The sequence below is a fragment of the Condylura cristata genome, unplaced genomic scaffold, assembly GCF_000260355.1.
Source record: "Condylura cristata isolate star-nosed mole 26May11 unplaced genomic scaffold, ConCri1.0 scaffold00014, whole genome shotgun sequence".
In the NCBI taxonomy this organism is placed as follows: domain Eukaryota; kingdom Metazoa; phylum Chordata; class Mammalia; order Eulipotyphla; family Talpidae; genus Condylura; species Condylura cristata.
Window position 1 is genome coordinate 6673203 of NW_004567115.1, and position 17462 is coordinate 6690664.

General features: G+C 34.1%; 1 protein-coding gene across 1 annotated transcript in view; it reads left to right on the top strand.

The window, feature by feature from the left end:
- The window catches only part of XRN1 (5'-3' exoribonuclease 1), a 112725-nt gene that overhangs the window by 80125 nt on the left and 15138 nt on the right, over positions 1–17462 (top strand). Inside the window, exons 33-37 of the mRNA XM_012724964.1 lie at positions 5512–5620; positions 14551–14612; positions 15689–15799; positions 16232–16354; positions 16724–16883. Coding sequence (XP_012580418.1) covers positions 5512–5620; positions 14551–14612; positions 15689–15799; positions 16232–16354; positions 16724–16883 — 565 coding nt within the window. The remainder of the gene's footprint in view (positions 1–5511; positions 5621–14550; positions 14613–15688; positions 15800–16231; positions 16355–16723; positions 16884–17462) is intronic.

Sequence of the window (17462 nt, forward strand, 5' to 3'; positions counted from 1 at the left end):
AGAGAGATTAAGAAGAGATTTTGCTAAAAAAGTAGACCAAGAAAAGTAATAAATTCCTACTGTACTTTTTGCTAGTTACTTACCTTTCATCTCAAATTGTTTCTCAATTTCTGTTTTCTGTTTTATTCTGATATCTTCCAGTGATGCTGGTGTTATCAGAACTAAAGAGGGCAAAATAGCAAAGGAAATGATGGCAGAATAAAAATTAAAAATGAGAGTGACAAAATAAAGAGTCTCCTCTTCCAATATGCTACTATGTTTTCTTTTCTAACTAAATGTCATCTATATCAGATTTTCAAACTCTGTTTGCCTCTCTAATTTATTAGATACTGCTAATTCTTTGGGAGTACTTCACTATCATTCATTGATTCAAAACATATTTATTGAGTTCCTACCATGATCTTTGCAGTAAAAATATAGCAATAAACAAAACAAAAACATTCTCCATACAATTAAGGAGAAGAGGATAGTAAAATAAATAAGTACATTACATGGTGCATTAAACAGTAATACATTTTTGAGAAAAATTGCAGAGACTGAAGTCAGGGAATGTTGGTGAGGAGAGAGAAAAGATTTCTTACAGTTTTAAATAAAATGATCAGGTCACATTTGAGCAAAAATTTGAGTGAAATAGTAAATATGGGTATATAGACATAGAAGGGAGAGCATTGCAGATAAAATAAAACCCTATTATCAGGACAATTCCTTGCATACTAAAGGAAGAAGAATAAGGCCATGAATCATTAGACTAAATTGTAGGAAATGGAGTTAATTTTATAGTTCCTGAAGGGTCATTGTCTAGCTTTCACCAATTAATCCCAAATAACCAATAGATTTCAAGTGAGGAACCTTTATAGGTATCACACAGTATAGAGAGGCAACAAGTATCCCGAGCTATGTTAAGAGCAGTGGAGGACCCTAGTTTCAGGGAGTTGGTTAACAGGGCTGGGTAGTAGGGGGTTACATTTTATGCCAGGCTATCCTGGGCCATATGCAGAAGAGATGCATGTTTCTTCATATATCATATATCTCATTAGCAGCTTAGGTCTCCACTCAACTGAGTGTGTTTAATAGGTTAATGAGATGTAGGTCACTTTTAGATCATCCTACTGCCATATGCAGCAAGTTTCAGTTAGTTCTGGGGCCTTTACCCACAGGCAGGAAGCTTCTACAGGGTAAAAGGTCTATTTCTCACTGGTCATTTGCTGGATTCCTATTAACCCTAAGAGGGTTCAATAACAGGAAGGTTAAGCAAACAAGATCTAGTCCTATAGTAGTTAGAGAGATAACACATCACCATTAAGCTGGACACCATTAAAAGGATATTGGTTTTCATTCCGTGAGATGTGAAATCATTGAGGGGGCTTTTAGCAGCAAAGTAACGTGATCTTATTTATATTTTAGTAGGATCACTCTGTCTGCATCTTGAGAATAGAATGTCAAATGTGGAACAGAAATTAGTTTGGAGATTGTAATCATCAAGTGAGAGTTGATAATGACTTGACCAGGCTAGTAGAAGTCTATAAGAAGTGATCAAATTCTTCTAGATCTGAATAACTGAAAAATATAGATTGGCTATTAATGGAGATAGGGAAGATTGCAGATCTTGTAGGTTTGTGGGGGAAGAAAGATCAGGAGTTAAATTTGGGACATTTTAAATTTGCAATACATATTAAACATTCAAACAGAGAAACAGTTGGACATTTGAATGGAGATACAGAGTTGAACATTAAGTCTAAGGTCATGGATTGATGTACAAGATGGTGTGTGCATGTGTGTGTATATAGGGAAGTGGATATAGATAGAGGCTTAATAACTTAACCTTACAGTTGTCAGTCTTTATTGAGTCAGAAAGATTAAGTAAAATGGACAAAGATTAAGAGGAAATGGACAATGAGATAGGAGGAAAAGCAATAAAGGGTGTTGTTTCCTAGATGAAAAGTAAAGAATGAATGTCAAGGAAAACAGGACAATCAACTGTGTCAAGTGTACCTAATGACCCAATTAAGGTGAAATCTTAGAATTGAACCATGGTCATTGGATATCTTGATGCAATTTCAGTAGGTTGATAAGAATGAAAGACTGACTAAAGTGGACTGAAGAAAGACAGGGACAAGAGAAATTGGAGGCATGAAATATTCAAATTGCTTTGAAAGTAATTCTTTCAAAGAGTTTTACCACAAAAGAAAATATTACCCTGAATCCTCTCTTGCCCTTGCCTATTTGTTTAATTTGTTTAACATCGGCACTTCCAGCCTTTCCCTGAGGACTATTTCCCCAAAACTTCATTTTCATTTTTTCCCTTTGCTTTATTGTTTAACTGGTGACTTTCGCTCTTACTCTTTGCTAATTACTATGCAATCTCTACCTCTGATTCCAATCACTTGTTCTGAATTAATCCAGTATCTCTAACTTTCCAGAACAGAAAAATATAGATGGGTGGATGCCCTACTATCACCTCAATCTCAAGATGTCTTAAAATTGACCTTGCCAAAAACTCTTAACCTTATTTCAAATACAACCATTTTCTCAAGTATATACTCTAAAAAGCGAAGATAATTTTTTTCTCTTTCTTATATTTGTAGTATTGAGATGCCAAGTTCTTTCACTCTTTCTCAGTTCCCACAAATAAACCTTAGATTGTCAGTTCACACCTAGATTAGCCTCTTATCTGTATTTTCTGTGTCTTACCTTTTTACTTTCTAATCCTTCCTACATAGGAATATCTGGTTAATCTCCCCTTAACGTCCTTTCACCTGTGTTGGCCCCATGACATATTTGGCAAGGCATAATTAATAGGAGCTCCTAAATTTGAATTCATTTTTTGCCTTGAGACATGGTGTGATAAATCTGATATGAACTCAGTATCCGGTTTTATGACTCAATCTAAACTAATCTAATTTTACTGTACCTTCATGGCCTCATTTGGAGTTAGATGACATTTTAGGTCTTTTCCAGTGCCCAAAAAGTATTATTTTAATACTCATTCTAGAGTATAGGATTGTCTTTTTAATATTATTGAGATCCAAACCCATCTCAAACTAGTATCAAAACCTTCTACAATCTAATAAGGAATTCTTATATAAAATATGTCCAACTTGGTAAAATGGTCTGTTCTGGTCAAACTGGTGTCTACTTTTCCTACCTTACAAAGAGATAATTCCCATGTCAAGTTTTCTATTCTTGTTCCTTCTACTTAGAATCCTCATTCCTTAATTCCTGCCAAGGTCTGCAGTCATGTTGTCACTTGTTGCCTTGAGTTGAAATTCCATACTTGATATTATATTTTCTCAGGACCTTCTGCATATATCCCTTGTCACTTGGTGTTTTCTCACTATATCATGTTTTATCTGCTGTATATGGCAAAAATATGAGCCACCACATATAATGTTGATATCCAAGAAACATTAATAAGCTCCCTGATATTCATCTGATGAACCAATTATACAGAACTCACAGTGATAATTTTGAAAAAGAAAGAGACAGTATTCAAGCTTTTGAAAAAAGAATTCTGGAGACAGTAAAATATGGATATTGCTACAGTTTAGGGAGAGAGAGAAGATGAATAGGTAGAGCACAAAAATTTTAGGGCACTAAGTATACTCTTTATGATATTTTAATGGTAGCTATATATCATTATATTTTTGTCTAAAACCATAGAATAGATAACACCAAAAATGAACCCAGTGCAACTGTAGACTTTGGGTAATAATGTGTCAATTTAGATTTATCATTTGTAACAAATACTCCACTTTGGTGGAGGATGATTGTAATAAAAAAGCTTATGCTTGCGTGCAGACAGGAGGCATATGAGAAATCTCTGTACTACCTTCTTAATTTTGTTGTGAACTAAAACTCTTAAAAAATAAAACTCTTTATAAGAAAAATTCAAACCTTTATTGTCAAAAGAAACAACATGATTAACTAATAGTTTCATTAATTAGAACCAAAAATAACCAATACTCATAACCAAAATGTTTTCTTTGTATACTTATGGCAGACGTTTTTTCCTAAAATAGTATTGTGAACATGGGTTTTGGAGTTATAACTCAAATGGCAATCTCTTGTTATTTATTTCTGTAACCAAATTGTTTTATTACTTTTAGCCTCCATTACTTATCTATGGAGTAAAAATATACTACGAATTTTTAATGATTACATTATAGCATTGTCATCATGATATTAAAATAATGGATACAAAATAAATCTTAAATACCTTGCATGTAACAGACACTTTCACACAATATTTATTCATGCAATTATGTTCTAAGTCTCTACCTTAGCGTCAAAATCCTCCATAATGTACTGTTCAGTCCAAATGCAGCAGCCATTATGCTTTGCAGATAGAAATCCCTCATGGCCATGAAACTCTGGGTCTTTCTGTGCCTAGGAGTTCACTGGACCTTCTTTCAGACTCTGGTGCACATCACAGCTATCTTGCAGTATGCTTACTGCCAACTAGGACATGATATACCTTTGTACCTAATGTTCATTTGTCATTTGTCCAGGCTCAGAAAAAATAAATAAGGCCAGTCAAAAACAAAAGTGTGAAATGAATGATTCATTTGTTTTTGAATCTGTTTTTTTGTTTCCCTTTGCAAGTAATCTCTGCCTTCAGGCTCTTCCCAATTAAGAAAAGAGCGTGGAAGAACTAATGTCTTGAGTGTTCCTAACATAGAGAAGTCATGTATTTTTAAAACTTTTTAGTAGAAAATTTTTACATAATAAAGAGAATAGTATATTAAACCCACAGATATACATGCCTTACCATGCACATGTCCAATCCTATTTTTTCTATAACATCTACTCATTTCTCATCCCCATTCAACCCCACAGATATAATTATTGTTGAAGAAAATCCTGTGTACTTTTTAGAAACTATTTTTGCTGTGGAATTAAAAATCATATGCCCTAAAATCTAGTGTTTTTCTTAGTCTCTATATTAAATTCAAGCAAAATTATATTTAGTTATTTCCACTCAAAAGTAGCATTTTGATAAAATAACTTGTCTTCTGTGTATCTTGGCAGTCTAACTAAAGCTTAGAGAAACATCTGGAGTGTTGATCATTATATTAATAATGGTTATTTCTAGTTTGTGGAATTTTGAGTGCTTTTTTAAAATTCTCTCTACTTTCCTTAAATTTTTTTCAAATGACGTATATATTTTTTTAAAGATTTATTTATTTATTCATACAGAACTGGGGTACAGGCCAGAGGCTCAGGGGCGGTGAGAGGCTTCACCAGAGACAGAGTGGGGAGCAGAACAGGCAGATCGACGAAGTACACTGCTGAGGGAAGCAGTGGGCGGGTCAGGAGAGGTCTGGCTCGCCATGTGGTCTCCTCCGGGGCAGGCGGGAATTGAACTCATGCGGAAGTGGCTTCAGATTCTCAGTGCTGTGCTTTAACCCGCTGCGCCACCAGGGAGGGCCTCAAATGACCTATATGTTTTATAAAAATAAGATAATTATAATATGGAGGGTTTAAATCATTTATCAGAATTTTAATTTTTAGGGTACAGTTCTATCTCAAGAAACAAGTCAAGTAACTCAGCATCATAAATCTGGCTTTCAGGACAACAGTGTTAAATGTCAGCAAAGAAAACATGAATCTCACAAAAAATGTAAGTTTTAAGTTCGAGAAGTATAATTGTGCTAACTGCTCATTCCTATTTTTATTAACTAACAGCTTTATTGAGATGAAGTTCAGGTACCATAAAAATTCATCCTTTAAAAGTATGCAGTCTGTGTTTTTTGTTTTTTTATTAAGTTTTACAACCAGCAACACTATCTAAAAACAGAATATTTTCATTATCCAAAAAATAAACATTTGTCTGTATTAACATAAATGTCGTAGCCACTAGCAATCATTTGTTTACTTTCTACCTCTGTGAATTTTCCCTATTCTGGACATTTCTTTTATATGGAACCATGACTTGTGTGATCTTTTTGGACTGGCTTCTTTCAGGTAGTATGTTTTCAGAGTTCATCCTGCTTCTCACATGTATCAGTAATACATCCCTTTATATGGCCAGATAATATTGCATCATTTACATTCTGCATTTTATTTATCCATTCATTTGTTGATGGGTATTTGGGTTGTTCCCATTTTGGAGCTTTAATGAATAATGTTACTGTTTTTGTGTGAGCATATATTTGCAGTCCCTTAGGAATATGTGAATGAATTGAATTATTAAGTCATATATTGAATTTATATTTAACTTTTTATGGAATGACCAAACTGTTTTCCAAAGTGACTATACCATTTACATTTCCACCAGCAATATATGAGAGTCCAGTTTCACCACATACACTAACACCTCTTATCTTTTTCATTATAGCCATCCTAGTTGGTGTGAAGTAGAATCTCTGTGGTATTCATTGCAGTTCATTAATGTCTAATAAAATTGAGGATCTTTTACTGTGCTTTTGAACTATTGGTATGTCTGCTGTAGAAGAATCTCTAATCAATAACTTGCTTGTTTTTATTATTTTGTTTAAAATTTATTATTTTTTATTATTAATTATGACCTTAGGTGCATATCACCAGACCACACTCATCAAGGCACCCATGTCCTCAAACAGTCTGTCGTGCCCTCCCCCCTGCTCTGTTTCCCACCCCTCCCTTTCTGGTAGCCTCTATTCTATAGTCAAATTTCAAAGGTTTGTTATTGACCTTTCATTTCATTTCTCTATATTCCACATGTAAGAGATGCCATTGGTATTTTTCTCTCTTTCTGATACTTCATTTATCATAATATCCTCTATTTGATTCCTGTTGTCACAAATGGTAGGCATTCATCTTTTTTTTGTAACTAGTACTCCATTCTACATATATACCATACTTGTCTAGTTGTTTATATATACTGTATACTACATGCTTGTGAGATGTTTGATTTGCAAATACTTGTTCTCATTCTGTGTGGTGCCTTTTAACTCTTTATAGTTCTATAAAGCATTAATGTTTTTGATCAAATCCATTTTTTCTTTTTTTTTTATTGCTTTTTATTTAACTGCTGTCTTTAGGTATCATATTTAAGATACCACTTACTAATCCATGGTGGCAAAGATTTACATTTATGTTACAATTTGAAAATTTTCTATTTTTAGCTGTTACATTTATGTGTTCTTCCTATATTGATTAATATGAAATGGGACTTTTTATTTATTTATTTGCATGTGTATATTTAGTTGTCCTAGTACATTTGCCAAAACTGTTCTTTCCCTGTTGAATTCTTCACACACTATCGAATATTTTTGGGAATGTGGCAAAAAAATCAGCAGACCATAGATGCTGACCTTTTCACTGTATTCCTCTGATTTATATGTCATCTTTGTCTTGATTACTATAATGTTAAGAAATTGAGAAATTTAATTCCTACAACTTCATTTTTCTTTTTCAAGATTGTCTTATCTATTCTGGGTCCCTTGCATTTCCATATAAATTTTAGGACTAGCTTGTCTATCTCTGCTGAAATGTCAACTAGAATTTTTATAGGCGCTGTATTGAATCTGTAGATCACTCTGTGTAGTATTATCATCTTAATATTATTAAATCTTTCTACCTGTAAATGCAAAATTATTTTCCATTTATTAGATTTTCTTTCTTTCAGTGATGTCTTAAGTTTTTAGTGTGCATATCTTACATTCTTTTGGTTTACTGTGTTCCTAAATATATATTTTCCAATGTTATTGTAAATGGATCTGTTCCCTTAATTTTATTTTAAGTTATTTGTTGCCTTTTATAAAAATAAAACTGACTTTTCTGTTGCTCTTGTACAGAGCCACCTTGCTGTACCTGCTTATTAGCCCTAATTTTTGTGTCTTCTCAAAGAGAGATATTTTGCGTTTCTTCTAAAAATTATGGATGCTTTTTATTTATTTTTCTAGTTTAGTTGCTATGACTAGAGCCACAAGTACTGCTGAGTACAAATGGTGAGCATGAATATCCTTATGTTAATCTTAGGGTTCAGCTTTCAGTTTTCAGTTTTCCACTGAAATGTTAGCTGTGAAGTTTTGATGGGTACTCTTTGTTAGGTGAGGAAATTCCCCTCTATTCCTGGATTATTAATCTTTTCTTTCTTTATAATTTTTTAAAATCTTGTATTGTTAATTTTGTCAAATGCACTTTCTTTGACTTTTGTGGATTTATTTGTAAATTAATATGGTATCTTCCATTGATTCATATGTTGACCCAACTATGAGTTCTTGGTATAAATACCACTAGGTCATGGTGAAATCCTTTCTATATGGTACAGGATCTGATTTGCTAGTAATTTGTTAACATCTGTGTTCATAAGGGATATTTGTAATAGTCCTTCTGTCTTTTGAGTTAGTTCTTTGATATGACTGTCTTCCTACAGTAAAGTGGGAAGTATTCACTCTTCTGCATTTTGGAAATTTGGGAAAAGTTGGCGTTATTTTTTTGAAACATTGGTAGAATTCACCAGAGAAGCCATCTGGGTCTGGACTTCTCTTTATACATAGCTTTCATCCTTAATAATTTATTTTTTATTGTTACAAGTCTACTCATATTGTTTCCACGAGTCAGTTTTAATAATGTGTGTCTTTGTAGTAACTTATTCATTTCATCTAGGTTATCTAATTTGTTTGTATACACTGTAGTCCTTTTTATTTTCTTAAGGTCAGTAGTAATACTTTTTCATTTCCATCATCTCTCTTTTTTTCCTAAGTCTGTCTAGCTAAAAATTTGTCACTTCTCTCAATCTTTTCATAGAATCAACTTCTGGTTACACTAATTTTTCACAATTATTTCCTGGTCTTTTTTTTGTATTATTTCTGAAATGATCCTATGATTCCTACCCTTTTGTTTTGGATTTAATGTGCTCTTTTCCTGGTTTCTTAAGACAGTTATGTTATTTTATTGATTTGAAGTTGTTTTTTTTTAATATGGGCATTTTTTAACTTCCTTCAAAGCACTACTTCAGCTGATTCTTTAAGTGTTAATGTGTTGTGTGATCCTTTCTTCTCCAAGCATCTTCTAATTTTCTAAGGACTACTTCTTTAACTCATTGGTTACTTAAGAGACTGTTGTTTAATTTCCATATGTTTATAAATTTCCTTCTGTTACATTTTCTTATTTTATTTGTTTGTGACTAGAAAACATACTTTAACTTCTATTCTTGTAAGTTTATTGAAGCTTGTTTTGTGGCTTAATCTATAGTCTGTCTTGGAGAACTTTCAGTGGACACTTGAGTAGGATATATATTCCACTATTTTGAAATGGTGTGTACTAAATGATACTTTTTAGACCTAGAGATTAATACTGTTGTACAGACCTTCCTGTTTGATATTTTATCTCGTGTTCTAAATGGAATTGAAATTGAGGCATTAAAAAATCTCAACTATTGTTATCTATTTTGTCTTTCAACTTTTATTAGATACTGTTTCATGTTGGGGCTCTGTTATTAGAATACATGGTTGTAATTTTTTTTTTTTAAAGATTTATTTATTTATTCATACAGAGATGGGTTACAGGCCAGAGATGCGGAGGGTGAGAGGATTCACCAGAGACAGAGTGGGGAGCAGAACAGGCAGATCGACGAAGTACACTGCTGAGGGGAGCAGCGGGCGGGACAGGAGAGGTCTGCCTCGCCATGTGGACTCCTCCGGGGCAGGCGGGAATCGAACCCATGAGGAAGTGGCTTAAGCTTCATAGTGCAGTGCTTTAACCCGCTGCGCCACCAGGGAGGGCCCATGGTTGTAATTTTTAAGTACTCCTGATGAATTGACTCTCTTATTATAAAGATCCTTTTTAATATTTTTATAATGAGGTAACATTTGTTTACATGGTATATGTTTGTTTTTTTTAAAGATTTATTTATTCATATAGAACTGGGGTACAGGCCAGAGATGCGGAGGGTGAGAGGATTCACCAGAGACAGAGTGGGGAGCAGAACAGGCAGATGGATGAAGTACACTGCTGAGGGGAGCAGCGGGCGGGTCAGGAGAGGTCTGCCGCGCCATGTGGTCACCTCTGGGGCAGGCGAGAATCGAACTCATGCGGAAGTGGCTTAAGCTTCTCAGTGCAGAAGTTCACACATCTGGAAATGTATATTGCCACACCATGCTTACCACCAAAACATTTATAATCCTCCACCACAGACCATTTGAAGGTTTCTTCTTTACCTCTATTAGTAATTTTTGTCTTAAAGTTCTCTTTTGATACTGTTTCTACATATCATAAACTTTTAATCTTTTTACTTCTGATCTATAATATGTGTTTATAGATGTAAGATATATCCGTTATAGAAAATACACATTATTGTTTCTTTGTATTTGTATTTTCTTTGTATTTTTCATGTAAAAAAAGGTAACATGGAAACTCCATAAAATCAGCTTTTCTCCATCCCTACCCTAGGATTTTTAACTGTCTGTTGTGGTTGTCATGGTTGATTTGTTTAGTGTTTTATTAAAGCTTGTTTTGTTCTACAGTGTCTGTAGTCTTCATCATGTGGTCAGTGAAGTCTCTGTTTAATTACCTCAGTGATCAGGGGCTTATTCATTCATTCATTCATTTATAGTCAAACATTATCAAAAAATGAACAATGACATAATCTGTCTACCTAAATATATATGTAATCTACATAATATATATAATACAATGTTATATTATATATAATTTATATAGTATGTTATATATGATATGACGTGTTATATGTCAATATTAATATATTAATAATATATTAATGTATAACATATTTTATATATATTGTAATATAATACATATAATTTATATTATATAACATAACATTATATAAATTATATATAATATCTAGATAGACAGATTTTACATATATATGTATTTAGATAGATAGATTATATCATTGCTCATTTTTTGTTAATGTTTGATTCCCTCTCTCAGGTGTAGTCCTCCTAAAATTCCCACCACAAAGAGCACCATAGTCTCTGGTGTTCTTCCTGCCCCTGTTTTAATCATTCTCCCTGCCTCCCTGCTGAACATCTCCAATTTATAGTTTTCTTCTAGTTTTGTCTTTTTTCCCCCCTCTTTTTGTCCCTTGTTAGGTTTCCTTGTATGCCTCCTATGAGTGAATCATCTGGTATTTTCTTTTTCCTTCTAACTTATATATTTTCTAAGATTTATTTATTTATGCCTACAGAACTGGGGTACAGGCCAGAGGTACAGGGGCAGTGAGAGGATTCACCAGAGACAGAGTGGGGAGCGGAACAGGCTGACTAAGTAGCGAGCTGGTCAGGAGAGGTCTGCTGCGCCATATGGATCACCTCCAGAACGTGGATCAAACTCTTGCTGAAGTGGCTTTAGCTTCTTGGTGCTGTTTACCCACTGCACCACCAGGGAGGGTCCTCCTTTGACTTATTTTACCATAATCCCTTCCTGCTGTATCCAGGTTGCTATGAATGGCATAGATTACCTTTTTATTGCCAAGCAGTATTCTATCGTGTATATATACCACATCTTCTTGATCCAGTCATCTGTTTGGGGGCATTAAGGTTGTTTCCATATCTTACCTATTATAAATAGTGCTGCAGTAAAGATAGAATTGCATGTTTCCTGTAGAACTAATGCTTTTGTGTCCTTTGGATAGAGTCCTAGGAGGGAATTGCTCGGTTATATGGAAGTTACATTTTTAGTAATTTGATGAACCTCTGCACAGCTTTCAGTAGTGGTTAGGCCAGTGTGCATTCCCACCAGCATTCCGTTTTTTTCCTCATCCTGACCAGCACTTGTTGTTGCCAGTTTTTGTTTTTTTTTTTAATGTGTCATTCTCACTGGTGTGAGCTAGTATCTCATTGTGGTTTTGCTATGCAAAACCTGATACAAGTGATAGTGACCTTTTACCTGTAGACAATTAGCATTTCCTCTCTGGAGAAGTGTCTTTTTTAGGTCTTCTGCCCAGTTTTTGACTGGATTGTTTGCTTTGTTTTTGTTGAATCATGTGAGCTCTTTCTAGATCTTTAAAACCAGCCCCTTATCAGTTTTATGGAGTGGAAATACTTTCTCCCAGTCACTAGGGTGTCTCTCTGTTTTGTTATTGTATCTTTTGCAGAAGCATTTTAGTTTGATGTAATCCCAGATGTTTATCTTTTCCTTCACTTTCTTTGCGTCAGGGAATGAATCTTTTAAAGATGTTTTTGAAATGTACGTCCTGGAGTATTTTGGCTATATATTTTTTTATATGTTTTATGGCTTTGGGTCTTATGTTCATGTCTTTTACCCATTTTGAGTTGTTTTTGTACATGTTGTGTAGTAGTTGGAAATGTTTTTATGGCCTGTGATTTGCCCCAGAAGCCCCTGCTTTCCCAGGTCCCACTACATAGAATGGAATTCATTGTCTCAGCTTGGGATAGTCAAGAGTCTCCTGTGTCTGCCCCACCAGGCACCTGCCGAGGCACAGTCCCACGAGGTGCCTGCTACCTGAGTGGGATGTACATCTGTGTTGAACTGTAGGTCCCTTTAGGACCTTAAGGGAGCAGGACAAAAAGAAAACAATGAGGAAAAAAGTAGCAAAAAAGGAAGAAAGACAAGGAAATAAAAAAGAAGAAATAAGCAAGAAAGAGAGGAAGAGGAAGGAAGAATAAGAGAAGGAAAGGAAAAGAAAAACTTAATGATCATGGGAAGAAAAACTTAATGATCATAGGGAAAAAATAGAACAAAGGAAAAAAAGTGGGGAAGAATTCCACTCAGGACTCTCTTGGCTCCCAAGGAGCTAATAGCCACTGTTTAGTCTACTTAGGGACAACTTAAAGCTGAGTGGGATAATCTTCCTAGGGTCTGTAGTAGATGGATGTTTATGTTTATGTTCAAAATATTACTCATGTGTTACTCATTTATTGATTGATTTAACTGCTACTTATTAAGCTATTATGTGTGCTGTTCAAGGCTTTGAAGGATACATGTGTAAAAAGGCAGACAATTGTTCAAGTATTAATTACATTCTAAGGTGGAGATTTATAATAAAAACTAAATAATAATTGCAGTAATCTGTAGAAATGATAAATGCTATGGCATATTAACAAAATAGAGTGATACAGGTGCTATTTTTTAAATGCCTCACTAACGGCATAATTTGAGCCAACATCCAAATCAAAGGAGAGTAGAATGGTATGGACTATGTAAAAAAGCTTGCTAAATAGCAAAATAATTAAATAAAAGAAAATAAATTTAAAGAAAAAAATAGCTTGCTAAAAAACTTTCTAGTAAAGGAAATAGTACATACAGAGTCCAGTGTCTAATTTATTCTACTATATATCTGCATGGTATTTTATTTATTTTTATATGGCATATAGTATAATAGTGCTCCTTTAAAGTGTTTTACTAAAAAGTTATTTTCTAAAGAGCTTTCATAGTTTTTTTTTTTTTTAGTTTGGTTCCATTTAATAATGCTAGACAATTTTTTTGCATCAGTATCCATGTTATTTTTGTTTTGTTTACATTTTGAGTACAATGAGATTAATGCCTCGAGATATCTGATAAATATAACTTAAGAGTTTATATTTAATTAAAATGCATTATTTTCTTCAAATTGTCATTTACATACATTATGTAACATTATGTGAAATTCTAATTAGTTTCCATTTGTGTGTGTCTGTGTGTGTGTCTGTGGGGGTGGGTGGCTGAGTGGTGGGGTATGTAAATAAAGGTTTAGTGTAGATAATATCAACTCACTTTCTTTTTCTCCTTTCCATAGATTACTATTTCCTTCTCTTTCCTTCCTTATCTCCCGTACCTTCTTAATAGGCTCCTTTCTTCCCAGCTCACTGTTTCCCTCTTCTCATCTCTGTCCCTTCCTTCTTTCCTACCTTTGTTCCCTCCTGTCCCCTCCCCCTACTTTTCTCTCCTCTTTTCTCGTTTAGTCCCATTCACCCCATTACCTCTTCCTATCTTCCTCCTGCCTTCTTTTCTTCCTTTCTTCCATTTTTTTATCTCTTCCATCTTCTTCTAATTCATCCTTCTCATTTTTCATACTATTCGCTCAATTTTCCCTTGATAGGAATACTAAAGTAGCTTCCTAATTAGTCCTTTACATTCATCATACATATCTAATAAGTCACTGCCATATTTTAATCTTCCCAAGGCATAATACCTGATCGAATCACTACTTGCTCAAAACCTTTCTGTGATTGGTTGCCCATTTCCTACCTGTTTAATATCGTAATCTTCAGTATCTTGCAGATTATGTTCCAACCTCATTCAATTAAGTCTGTTCCTCCTTACTCTCCAGAAGAATTGGTCTACTTGAGGCTCCATAAACACAGAGCTTGTTTTCTGCTTCCATGTGTTTCCTCCTATAATTTCCTTTTGCCTGGAATACCTAGTCTTGTACTCTGTCCTTTGGAGACCTGCCATCCTTCAAGACTCAATTGAATGCACACTTTTCTTTCCCCTTATTTGTAAATATCTCTTCTCTACTTTCTTAGATCGTAAAGTCCTCAAGATCAAAGTCTCCTTGGAATTCTGTGTACTTTTAGCATAGTATGGTAAATATTTGGTAAATGTAACTGGTCTTAGGAAGTTCTTTGATTCACCAAAATTTCTATTATCTTGTTCTAGTTAAAGAAGAGTGCAAGAGTCCCAGAACTGACAGTCAGTCACAAAAAATGTCAAATAAGCAGGTAAGCATTCTTAAAATCAAATTGCTAGTAGTTTTTTTTATTGTAATTGGCAACTCTGTGTCATCTTTCTGAATTCTGCAGCTCTTTCAACCAAATCCATAAAATGTATGGCTGAAGTCATTTGGATGGATGCACAGTGCCAAGTTCAGGATTTGTCATTGAGTTACCTAAAATCCTGATCCTGCCATTTGATAGTTACAAGACCTTGAGCAATTTGCCACGCACTTCATAGCCTCAATTTCCTCATCTTTAAAATGGGTACAAAACAGACCACTTAGTCTTTTAGTATATATAACTTATATACATACAAGCATACACATAGGTGTGTGTATATGTATAAAATTTGAAGAAATGTTTATATATGTACAGTGAAAGTATATGGAACAATATAGCAAAGTTGATGATTATGCAAAGTTGGGTCATAGGAAACTGAGGTTTATGTTTTATATAGTCTTAGCTGTTTAATAATGAGTATATATACATTTTGTAATTGAAGAATGACAAAGTTTAATATAGAAAACTTAAGCATGTATTCTTGTTATGTGAATTTTCTATGTGCATATTATATTTTAAAATAGTTTAAAGCTTGAGCCTCCTATAAGCTAGTAGTATAATAAATTTATCAAAGACATCTTACCAGAATATTTGGCACGTAGGAATTTCTCAGTAAGTGAAACCCATTATTATAATTCAGCCAGTAAATTATTAAATTAAATTACTTTTAAGACCCCCCTCCTTCTGAACTCCTGTGCTATAATCTTGCTTCTAGAGAAAGAATTAAACTTTTTGTGCTACTTGGGTGAAGCCTCTGGACTCTTCCTCATAATATTTTTAGCACTAAAATAAAATACATAAGATTGGAAAGTACTGTTCTTATGGTTTATTGCCTGTATTCATAATTGGAGGAACTGACTCTTAAAACTTAGATGTTGATGAAGATAAAGATATAATTTTTTCCTCATCCAAGTTTACAGGCCTCCATTTTTCTTTAGGATTTAAAACTTAAAAAAGGTTTTCAGTTATTTATTCATACCATTATTAGATAATAATTATAAGTTTTATTTGCTCTTTTATAGATGTTTGGAGGGTCTGCCAAAGGAAATATTAAGCTGCTGAAGAGAAATGAAAATGCGGAAGTCTCAGAAAACCAAAAGTTTGTGACTGGTTATCCAAGTAATGATGATAAGGTAAAAGACCATTCATTCTGGCTCTCCCTGCTGTGCAGCAGGTAAAAGCACAGCACTAAGAAGCTAAAGCCACTTCCACATGAGTTCAATCCCCTCCTGCCCCAGAGTTGACCACATGACGGGGGCAGACCTCTCCTGACCCGCCGCTGCTCCCCTCAGCAGTGTACTTCTCAGTCAACGTGTTCTGCTCCTCACTCTATTTCTGGTGAATCCTCTCACCATCCCTGCATCTCTGGCCTGTATTCTAGTTCTGTATGCAGAAATAAATAAATCTTTACAATTAAAAAAAAAATCATTCAGTTTCTCTTCCCAAATGTAACACCTGAGAAGATGATTGGGTAAAAATTAAATAATTATTTTTGTACATAAAATTCTCAGCTTTTCCTGTATTCTTTACCTTCATCTTCATGCATAAAATATTTATTCTTTTAGCCTAAGCCTGGAATTGAGAACTTTTTAGCATCCTTGAATATTTCCAAAGAAAATGAAGTACCATCATCTCATCATGAAGAGCCTCCAAGTGAAGAACATTTGTCACCACAGTCATTTGCTATGGTTCGTATTTTATAGGAACTTTTGTAGTATGATAATTGTTGGCCATGATGATATACCCCATGAAACCGTTATAACACCCCCCTGTTGTAGACTCATGTGTTGCGTCATCATTATGCTGTGAGGAATATCAGACCTCCTATGCAGGTTAGCCATCTTTTCCGACTTTTGCTCCTTTGCTTTTCAATCCTGGCTTACTGGATAATTTGATCAGAAGCTATTGGTTCTCCTTACTCTCTACTTGAGTGTAGTTACTGTCATCCTGATTTTTTAATAGTTGAACTCTTAAAAAGAAGGATCAAAAGCTTTTCAAATAATGTTGACTTTTCTTCTCCTGTCCCACCATTTCCATACCAATCATTTTCAAAACAGAAGGGAACGCGAATGCTTAAAGAAATTCTGAAAATTGACAGCTCTGATACTGTGGACCATAAGAATGAAGTGAAACAATTTGGTAATGAAGTCTCTAGTTGCTCTGCTAGAAGAGATGAATATTGCTCCTCCTCCCAATCTAAACAAAACAAGAAATTAAGTAAGTAAAATAAGTATTTCTGAATTATGTATTTTCTAAAAATTAAACTACTTTTATTTTTTAAAGTGTAGTTAAGAATACCATACGTAAAATTTGTATACTTATGTCATTTATATCATAATATAGCTATGTAAATAAGATTTATAGTCATTCAGTGTATTCTAATGAATACTTAAATTGTACTACTACACTCACTGTATAGATTGCAAAATTAGAAACATTTTCACTCTGGATTTTTTCCCTTAGACACATTACTTAAGACACATTACTTAACTTAGCTAAAATTCTGTTTTTCTGGTTTATTAAATGAACATAACTTTGCAAATGATTGGCTTGTATAAAGCAGTTACTACTGTAACTGGTATATTGTGAGTAGTAATAATTGATAATAAAATTACTGTTAAAATAAACTGAACTATCGGTGACTTCCGGAAGATGGCGGCAGAGTAAAGACGCCGAGATCACCGCGTCCAAGCCGGCATAGGAATTGAGGACTGAAAACAGACTATAGACTCATTTACTACAAGTTTTAACCCAAACGAAAACACCCTGGACTCACTAGAAGGTAGATAACTGCGA